The sequence below is a fragment of the Sphaerodactylus townsendi genome, unplaced genomic scaffold (genome assembly GCF_021028975.2).
Source record: "Sphaerodactylus townsendi isolate TG3544 unplaced genomic scaffold, MPM_Stown_v2.3 scaffold_32, whole genome shotgun sequence".
In the NCBI taxonomy this organism is placed as follows: Eukaryota; Metazoa; Chordata; class Lepidosauria; order Squamata; family Sphaerodactylidae; genus Sphaerodactylus; species Sphaerodactylus townsendi.
Genome location: NW_025950495.1, coordinates 59,038 through 69,857, shown reverse-complemented (window position 1 = coordinate 69,857; position 10,820 = coordinate 59,038). Strand labels below are relative to the sequence as shown.

The following is a 10,820-nucleotide window of genomic DNA, read 5'->3' as shown; positions in this document are numbered from 1 at the left end:
TGGGGGAGCAGTCCTCCATTAGAAGACCAGATTTTTTTGGTATGCTTTGTCCTTTCTGCTGTAACTATATAATTTATTCTTCAGAGGGACTATTAAGACATCAATTCTTATGGAGCATTGTGTCTGTGCCATATTAATTTTATAGGGTATCTTGTCAATGACTGCTTAAAAACAAAGAGAGGCTGGCCACAGTGCTTGTTGAGATTTTAAGTTACTGAAAGCCTCCCCAGAAAAGAGGAAACCAGAAATAGGTCAGCTGATGCTCTCTGCCGTTTGATTCTATCGGCAAAAGTGCCTAATAACTTTCTTGTGCTCTCAGAATGTTTATACCTTGAAAACTCCATCAACAGAGGAAGGCCCCCAAAGGGCTCCCCTGCTTTGCTGGGGCTCCCCTGCTTTGCTGTGGCTCTCTCGTTAATTCTTGTCAACATCTTTCTTTGGTGCAGAAGGGATGACCTCTGCTCACTTCTGTCTTATGCAACTTGTTCAATGACTCACTGAAACTAGGGGGGACAACGAGTTGGGAAATTCCTGAAACTTTTGGGGATGCAGCCTGGGGAGGATGGATTTTGGACAGGAGACGATGCTCAGTGGGGATGTGGTTTGGATTCCGCCCTTCAAAGCTATTTGTAGCCTGTACTTGGAGATCATTTGTAATTCTAGAAGAACTCCGGGCTCTTCCTTGAAGTTGGCAACTCTAACCACAAGCACAATTGCTTCCATTGGGAGCAATTAAAACCCAGCAAGGGTTTTCATGTAACCTCCTCAAGGAAACTGAAGTCCTTTCAAATCCTCAATGGTTTGGTTGCAGTTCAGCTATTCCATTGGCTTCAAGGTATGTTCCTGCAGGGGGCACACAAGGACTTGTAGGGGCATCTCGTTTTTCAATTCCCAACATTATTTCCATTTTCCCTCTCCTTGGCAGCTCTCATATCCTCACCTTTTCCTGCTTCCTTCTCACCTAAAAAGCAATCTACTTTTTATATGCCCCCAATCTTCAGGTACATTTACCTCATTTACTATATTGTTGATTTACTTCATTTATTTACCTTTCCATAGCGGGGACCAAAAATAGCTTATGTCATTCCCCTCTCCTCCACTGTGTCCTCACTAGACCCTGTGAGGCAGGTTAGATTAAAATGGGTAACTTGCCCAAGGTCATGCACTGAGCTTCCATGGCAGTGTGGCAATTCAGTTCAGGATTTTAAAGATCCTAGTCTGGAACTCCAATCACTTTTATGGAGTGGCTTTCATTGAACAGTAAGTAGTAAACAGCCAGTCCTGGATGCATCATGCAAGTTGGATGTGATCAGGTCATCTGGTGGTTACTGCTGGCCTGGTCCCAATGAATCCTCCTAAAACAGCCCTGGAAAATGCCAGGTCTCCTTTCCCTGTCCTTTACTGACAAAAACCACGGCTTGAAGGCTGGCAATATTGGCTGTGTCATTCATTTCTAAAAACTACATGTGTTTTTTCTATTATTATGCTTGAACATCTACCCGTTTCACTCACATGCAATTTGCTGGTCAGAAGTAGGTTGCTGATAGCAAAGCATCTGATAAATTTGGATGTATCTGATTTGCTCAATTGTACTGTTTTCATCCATAATTAAATGGTTTTCTTAGATCGGTCACCCCTTACCTTTCTTGGATCAGTCACCTCTTACCTGTTGTCACTGCTGTCTCCAGTTATAAAAAGGAACAGTGTTGTTCCAAATGTTTGAAATTATTGAGTTGACTTGCAAAGTTTTATGCTGAAATAAAAGTTAATGTTTAAGATGCCACAAGACTCCTTCTCCTTTTTGCTCAGTGTCTCTGTTTATCTTCAATGCCTACAATGCACAATTTGCACAAAAAATGGCTTGCAGTCGAAAGACTGAGTAATCTCTGAGTAATCACTAACTCACTAGTTAGTAATGTGAACCAGGTCTACCATGGGGCTATGGTACAACTCATGTCCCTATACCATACATGTGGATACATCATACACCATCAACAAGCTTCTCTAAGCTAATCTGAAAACCCACTAACGAACAATTAGGATCTGGTATTAATCTGGCTTCAGTAAGTCTTTGATGGCTTGTGTATTCATGGTATTTTCACTATTCCCCAGTTCTAATTGGACTGTGTTTATCTCTGCACTGTTTTTCTCTGATCATGAATCAGAGATAAATAGTGCAGAGATAAATGCATAGCTGGGCCCCCTGTTTGAATGGGCCAGGCCCCTGGGCAAGGAATGTAATACTAGCATCTACCCGGCACTGCATATCCACCTCCTGGCATTTCTACCTGGCAGCCACATGGCCTCTCATGGACCTGCAGTGGCCCTTCAGGTAATGTTGGCAGTCCTTCAGTTCAACCTGGGATGCCTCAGTCAGGAATGGACCAGTCTCAAAAAAAGGCTGGCCCCTCAGCAGATCCAAGAAGTCCAGCAACAGGCAGTGCAGAACCACAACCACAATGCCAAGAAGAAGAAGATGGCAGATAAGATTCTACCTCAGCAGATCCAGGAGCTAGTTCTGGAGTCTCAGGCGTACACGAGGTAGTGTAGGCTGAGAAACAGTGAATAGTGATAGCAGTCCAGGAGACAATGAATGAGCTATCCTTGGGGTTGCCAGCTTCACGTTGGGAAATACCTGGAGATTTTCGGGGTGGAATTTGAGGAGGGTGGAGTTTGGAGAAGGGAGGGACTTCAGTGGAGGTTAATGGCATAGTGTCCACCTTCCAAAGCAGCCATTTTCTCCAGGCAACTGAACTCTGTTGCCTAGAAATCAGTTGTTATGTCAGGAGATCTCCAGCCACCACTTGGAGGGTAGCAACCCTCACTGTCACCAGTTATCCTTGTGAATAATCTGAGCCCAGTGTCTTCAAGGGAAGTGCAACCCCTTCCAGCGCATTTCGTACCATGGTTTGTCCTATGATCAGCCAACAATTGTAGTCAGGCCCAAATGCTTCCTAAGGCAAGAGGGTGAGATGAATTTCCTGAGGCAGAACTGATAGGTTACAGGATCCAACACTGTGTGTAAAAACAGTTCAACATATGAAACAGGGAGCATTTGCTTACACTGACTGCAGTGGAGAGAAATCCTTGTTGTATTAGTTTCTTCCATGGTTACGGCTTTTGTATGTTTGCTCTGTTTCAGCAGAAGAAGGTGAGGTTGGTGGAAGTGCTGAGTCAAATACAGTAGCTTGGAGCGACTGCCGTCTCTACTTCTGCTTTCAAGGAATGCCTCAAATACAAAGAATATGACCAGATGATACATCACCAGATCACGTGAACGTAGACTGCCAATGTTCTGTCAAGGTCTGTCTTATCTCCTCTGACTGGTAGTGGCTCCCAGGGTCTAATTTAGAGATCTTTCACATCATGTGACCAAAATCCTTTTAACTGGACCCCAGGATCTTCCATATGCAAAATGGATGCTCTTTCACTGAGCCACAGCCCCTCCCGGATTCCATGCACACTTGTACCCCTCCTATATTTAAAACTAATTGATAAACACTGAATTCATAAAGTGCACACACATCCCATAGCCTAAATGTTTATTTATTTAGTACCATTTGATCCCACACTTTCATCAAAGGGGTTATGGGCAATGTCCATTATTCCTTCTCCATTTTATACTTTTGAACTTACAACAACCTTGTGAGGTAGATTAGCCCAAATTCACCCAGGGGGCTTCCATGGTACAGTGGATATTTGAACCTAGTTCTCACAAATCTTCTTGCAACATTTCAACTGGTGTACCATAGTGGTTCTGAAAGAGGCAGAATGGAGAAAAGAGACTGTTGCAGTGCAGTCTTAAGTAGAGTTACACCCTGTTGTGTCCACTGACTGAAGTGGACTTGGAAGGGTGTACAGCATTTCTTATGATTACAGCTGAGAAGAAGAGAGGAGTTGGATTTATATCCCCCCTTTTTCTCCTATAGGAGACTCAAAGGGGCTTACAAACTCCTTCCCCTTCCCCCCTCACAACAAACACCTTGTGAGGTAGGTGGGGCTGAGAGAGCTCAGAAGAACTGTGACTAGCCCAAGTTCACCCAAATGGCGTGTGTTGGAATGCACAGGCTAATCTGAATTCCCCAGATAGACCTTCCTATCTGAATTCCCCAGCTCAGGCAGCAGAGTGGGGAATCAAACCGGATTCCTCCAGATTAGAGTACACCTGCCGCTGTTATTCATTTCTGTGATCATTCTGGTATCCCTGATAGCCAGTTTTTTACTTATGCTAGTGAACAAAATTAGCAAAGGAGAGGTATGAACAGATACATTACTGCCAGTTTACTGTTAATTGTCAAGCACTGGTTGAGACTCACAAGCCTTGTTCTTAAGTTACAGGGAACACATGTACAATCAGTGCACAGTGTACATTTGAGCTTTCCTTATATGTGTATTGAGTAATTCTCAAGTTAAATTTAATCCATGTGATTAAAACCAGACTTTTATCCAGGTATTGGTCCCCAATTTCATCTGCAAAGTGAACACTTGTTAGCTCTTTCTTACAAACACATATACATGAATTGTTTTACCGGTGCTCGCTGTAACATGTGTACAGAACCATGGCCAGCAGGGGGCATTCTTGGCCACTGCTGCTTTTTTCTAACTTCCCTTCCTTTCTCCTCCCTTATCAGCATCAACTAATGCTAAGCATGTGAATTGCTGCCTCCTTCACTCTTTCCCAGCACCCCTGAGACAGGGTGCCCAGACTTCCTGCCCTAGGCTCTGCTGCTTCTGCTTCTACTCAGTAGAGCAGTGGGAGCAAAATCATGGGGAAAACCAGCATGGCCACGGTGCCCATTCTGGCATGAAGCTGGAAGTGATGTGGCGGTGTCAGGGCAACACTCTAGGATTCACCCAAAATGCTGTGTGTTTATTATGTATAGATTGCATCACTCTGATGCAGCAACGTCACTTCAGGATTCACTGGGAAATGACATCATATCACCACAATAATGATATTGTTGCCCCCAGTGAAGTTGATGAATAAAGTTTGTTTTGCCTAGCGATCCCGTGCACATATGTGTCATGTTTCCATTTTTTTTAATTTGGAGGGATATGTCTGCAAAGCTACAATGTCACAGTTAGAGAAGCTGCAATATGTACATATACGTGTCATTCACTTTTTACACAGAAATCATACGCGGATGAGCTGCAAGCAGAGGAAACCTCTGTGGAAAACCTTCGCAAGTGGAGGCAGAAGAATCTCTGCAGCAGCACACAAAATGGTGGGTGCAACTCTGAAGTTGACCAGAGCTCCGTCGGCCAGCATGCAGGGAAAAAAATAACTGTTTTGGCTGGCAATGCTTGTGGGAACATTTTTGGCTCCATACTGTGGGAACACAAAAAGCCAAAATGGATCTTTTTAAAACATCTGCAGGACATTTTGTTCCTGCTGTGTGGAAAGGAGCTTTATTGAGAACATTTTTTTTTCTTTTTGGAGGAGGAAGAGCCGCTTGTCTCTACAGTTTTTGCCTCAAGTGAAACTCTGATGCAAATGTGCGGGGTTTTGGCTCAGGTGAAGCATCTAAGGAATTTCAAGGGAAGCAAAAAGTGTTTTGAGAAGGGAAGGGACATTTCTCAAAAGGGTCCCACTCACGGAAAGAGAAAGACAGACAGAAAGACTCTAATAATGCGCAAGGGCTCAGACAACGTCTGGCTTTTTATGCCATTGTGCATAAAAAGCATCTCTATAATGAGGCAAAAAGGCAAAAATAAATAGGAAGGTGGGTGGGACAAGCTGAAAGGACAAAGGTGGGTGTTTGAAGGAAGTCCAAGTGCTTGGAGACAGTCAGGGAATCTGACTGCCGCGCTTTCATTGTTATGAACCCTCTGCTAGCGTCAGAAGAACATGAATACCAGGAAACAGACCTGCATTCTGGCCACATCAGCCGCCTGTTAGTCTGCACTATCCACCCCTCAGCCTGCCGGGCTCTCCCAGTATTTCTGTTAAGGACTCAGCCACTGCGGCGTCTGGACACTTCAAATCATTGTGATGTGGTGGGGATGTATGGGTGGCAAAACATACTTTGATGTGTTGAGTCAGTGGAAATACCCACGTTGCCGCAATTACAGGACAACTGCATGCTACAGGGGCTCTCCATGTTGGGAGCTGCAATGCCCATGGATATCTTTTGGGTGATAGAGATCCTTTGTGGTCAGTTAGCAAAACCTCAAAATGTTTCAACCAGGGACAAGAAGTGTTTCAAAGCCATGCATACAGACATGTACACACTCCTCCAGTGATCAGGAGGTTAGATGTTTTCATTCAGGCAATTACCCCTTCCCATACCTCTGACTTTAAACACCCTCTACTCAAACAGCCGTCCCTCATAAGTAATGAGGCAGGCAGAGTAAGCAGCAAAGAGCATTCACGTTCAGATTACAGAGATTTTTTACTTTACTAAGATACAATGCATTATCCACGGTGGTCCTTTATGGTAAATAAAGCAGCAGTGGCATAGTGGTTAAAAGCAGATGCATTCTAATCTGGAGGAACCAGGTTTGATTCCCCGCTCTGCCGCTTGAGCTGTGGAGGCTTATCTGGGGAATTCAGATTAGCCTGTGCATTCCAACATACGCCAGCTGGGTGACCTTGGGCGAGTCACAGCTTTTTGGAGCTCTCTCAGCCCCACCTACCTCACAGGGTGTTTGTTGTGAGGGGGAATGGAAAGGAGGTTGTAAGCCCCTTTGAGACTCCTACAGGAGAGAAAGGAGGGATATAAATCCAAACTCCTCCTCTTCTTCTTAAATATTGAGGAATCCTGTCTGGAAGGTGTCTGTGTATATGTAGCAACGGATCCCCAGAGTCACTTGAACATATTCTATTCGATTGCAAGGGGTATGATAGCATCAGAAGGATTCTTATGAGCCCTGTCCTAATCTGTTTTCCAGGAAGGGATAGGAAGACTAACAGCGAAGATGCTTTCTAGTGAAAATTTTGAAATCACGCTTAAAGTAGCCAAAATTGCTTGGGTAGCTTCCAAAATCAGGAATAAGTTAGCCCAAGATTTATTTTGGTTGTGCTACAATTGACTACCACAGCTATCCCTCTCATTTGTCTTTAGAAAACAAGCATTTCTTTTGTGCCAAGACCGGTTTTAGCCCTGGAGTTTGTTATCAACGCTATGGCTGAGTCCTGGGGGAAAAAGTCTCTCCGCATGTACAGAGTGGCTTTCCTTCACTACTGAATAAACGTAGTCTCTCACCTCCTTTTACATTTACAGAGGTGATCTTAGTAATTCTAGGGCCCTGAGCAAAAGTCCAGGTGAAGATGTGGGATTCAAATAATTTAACAACCGGTTGTTTACAAGCACCATTTTGACAACCGGTTCTGCAGAAGTGGTGCCAACCTGCTGAATCCCACCACTGGATGTGGCCCGTAGCCACATCCTTGAAAAACAAAAATGTATTTTGAAAAGCACTTACCAGAATAATGCCCGGATTCAAACAGGTGTGCATGTTTTTAACGTTGATTTTGATGCTTTATTGATAACATCTGTAGGTCAAACAAACTCCTTTCCTTATCTGCAAAGTGCAAAAAAAGCTGGAGGGGGCTGCATGTTTTTTAGAGTGGGCTTTTCCCCTGCATGGTGACAGAAAAGCCAGAAAATCCAGCTCCGGGTGCTTCAGAAGGACCCCCAAGCAGTTGTCTGAGAGCTCTGTGGAAAAAAACAGCCCTCATGTTGATATTGCCTTTTGAAACTTTTGTTGGTAGCTTTCAGATTGCCAAATGATTTCCTAGGAGGATGAAATACGCTCCCACTGATTTCTGAATATTCCCCATTACTGTTGGATCATGTCTGCTTATTTATTTATTTTGCACAAAGGCTGGCCTGTTTTTCTGACATAGACGGCAGAACTACATCGTTGGCAGGTGATAGCATATTGGAGGCAAAAAAGTGAAGGAGCCCTTGTTGACTAGGGCTGATTTTATTAGATTCTATAAGCTATAAGCTACTCCCTGAACCCAGCTTAGGTAGCCTAGTGTTGCTTGTGAACACTTAGAATCCTTAGAAATATGCTGGTGTGAATTTTGATTTAACTAGAGCTGTATTCAGCTTTTCCTCCTGCCTATTTATCATCACAACAATCCTGTGAGGTAGGTAAAGTTGAGGAGAGAACTGGCCCAGGGGAATCCATTATGTTGAAAGGTGTTGTCTCCTTTAAGGCTGAAGTATGAAGCTGTTGATGAAATGCATCGAGAAAATCAAATTTTGATAATTCAGATAAATGTTGATACTGTATACATATATAAGATACATGTGCTTAGTTTTGCATTGTATGCTTTATCATACTTATTTTATTATTTTATTTTACTTTATTTATACCCCAGTTTTCTCCCTAATGGAGACCAAAAACAGTTTACAACATTGCCCAGTTCTCTGTTTTATCATCACAACAACCTTGTGAGGTAGGTTAGAATGACAGTATGTGACTAGCACAAAGGTACCCAGCAAGCTTCCACAGCAATGTGGGGATTTACACCTGGGTCTTACATAAATGGAGACAACCTTTACCACTGCATTATAATGTAATAATATATTTTGGTGTTCAGAAAAAAAAGTCTTCTTTTGTTTTCAAACTCTGGTCTCCAACTTTAATTTGTATAACCTTCTCCATTTGCAAGCCCCATGCTTGTCTCTGTTTAGTGGCTCCAAATTGAATAGTCTAAAAAAGAGAACAGAAAGAAGTGCCCCCAAACCTCTACTTTCGGACATTCAAATTAATAAGTGATAGAATTCACTGAAATTCCAGGGCAGAAAGTACTCATCCAGGACGTAGGGTACTGGCAATTGAACTGTTAAGCCAGCTTGTTGGCTTTGGGTGCTGAGCTCAGTCTGATGTCACCACTGTAACTCGAGACTTCGGCTTTTCCTCTGAATTGCCTTTAAATAGCCATGCCCGGACTGGGAGTTCCCTACCGGAGAGAGCCCTGGGCAAGACACAGCAGAGACTCTGACTGATGCATCCGACCTCGATGAAAGCAAGGAGCAGCCAGGCGGCCAGCATGTCGACCTCCCTGAGGGTGAGCCCTTCGGTCCACGGCTATCGCTTCGACACGGCCTTGCGCAAGAAAGCAGTGGCCAACATCTTTGAGAGCCTGGACCAAGAGTCGCTCCAGAAGCTTTTTCAGAACTCTGGTGACAAGAAAGCAGAGGAAAGGGCCAAAATCGTCCTTGCGACAGACCAGGATTTGGAGGAGAAAACCAGGGCGCTGACTGCTTTGAAGCAGAGGACAAGGGACAAACTCTTCCAGTTCCTGAAATTCGGGAAACACTCCATTCAAGTCCACTGACGACGTAATGAAAGGCAGGAACAAACCGAAAAAAACATATGCAGCTCATCGGCCAGATCCATCCTTTTTGCACCAGTGTTTCTCCAGCCAGTCTGAAGCTGACCGGGTGTGCATAGCTGGAAAAGACTGTCATGGATCTCATTTTCGGTACATTGATGGGGACAGCAAAAAAGCTTGCTCCAGGGATGCAATCTTGCATACCGTAAACAGCAAGAGAATGAAAGGAGCCAACTTGTGAGCGAGTCTGAGGAGTCCCCGAGGCATGAAATGGGGACAGGCCACCAAGTCGGACTCAACTTTTCCCAGCCAGCTTGGGCCGACCAGAGATGAGATCATTTTTTCTTCTTAATTTACTGTCTGACAATCTCTCCTGACTCTTGTTTATTGACTCTATAAAGCCGTTCCTAAGTCTCACAATTGTCTGCTGGAATGAAAGGGATTAGGAACTTATCAGCAAACTGTCTATTTGCATTAGTTTGAAATGCATGGAGCACACACCGCCCAGGTGTGCAAACCACTTGTGCGTCAAGGGATGAACTTTCTTCGGAAGCCTCGAGAAGTTATCCTTGCTGACTGTTATGCTGCAGAAGTGGATCATTGAACTAACTGCACAAACTTACAAAAAACACACACAAAACTCTGAACTGTGAAAGGTTTGCTGGGAGATTGGTTCTTGTGTCATCAGTACCGTTTTTGCCACAGTTACAATTCTTGCAATGAATTTAACAAGGCAACTATCTGTTTGATGTTTTATAAAGATGCTGTAGTGTTGCTGGCATTAATTTATTGATATGCTAATCTGCAGAGCAAATAAATTATAAGGGTGACACAAATGCTCTTGGCTTGAAATGTTTTGCTTGAACAACAGGAAAAGTAGATTTTGCAGAGTTTAATGCCTTCTTCATGTTTCGTGAATAGCGTGACATGATATGCCAGATTAGAATTTCAGCAACTTGGGGGCATTCCTGAAGTACATAAAAAGTCTTTTTACATGAATTAGACAGTTCTCATGTTAAATGAGAATAGGGTTTCAGTGAAACAGGGTTTACTAAGATTCAGCCCCAGAGCCTGTTTCCAGGACGAGGGCTCATCCTTAGAACTATGTGCAGAACTAACAGGAGAAAATGCATTTATTTGCTTCATTTGTACCTCACCTTTCTCTTCAGTAAGACCCAAAGCAGTTTTATATCATTCTCCTTTCGTCCATTTTATTCTCACAACGTGTGAGAGAGAGTGGGTGGCCAGGGTGACCCGGCAAGCTTCCTTAGCAGAACTGAGATGTGAACCTGGTTGTCCCTAGTTCAGTGGTCTTCCCACTCCACAGGGTGGCCCCCAGACTTTGAGAATGTTGAAAGCAGATTTCCCACACCAGCCATCCATGGTACCGCTGAAGGTAGGGCACAAAGTTCCCTGGCAATCGACAACTTCTGTTTGCACCCATTTCTTTTTAACTTTTACAAATTAAGCCCCACATGTGCTTCCAGGAAACTACCTCCATAGGGACAGAATTATTTCCCCAATATTT

The 10,820-nt window shown here is 43.8% G+C and overlaps 1 protein-coding gene across 1 annotated transcript; it reads left to right on the top strand.

Annotated features, from left to right (window-relative positions):
- The first annotated feature begins 8,825 nt into the window (after positions 1 to 8,825).
- Positions 8,826 to 10,128, top strand: TCIM (transcriptional and immune response regulator). Its single transcript, XM_048482964.1, has one exon. The coding sequence runs from the start codon at positions 8,963 to 8,965 to the stop codon at positions 9,293 to 9,295; it is 333 nt and encodes a 110-aa protein (XP_048338921.1). The 5' UTR covers positions 8,826 to 8,962; the 3' UTR covers positions 9,296 to 10,128.
- Positions 10,129 to 10,820: the final 692 nt, after the last annotated feature.

Coding starts and splice junctions, on each gene's coding strand:
- TCIM (XM_048482964.1), top strand. CDS start 8,963: ATGCATCCGACCTCGATGAAAGCAAGGAGCAGCCAGGCGGCCAGCATG.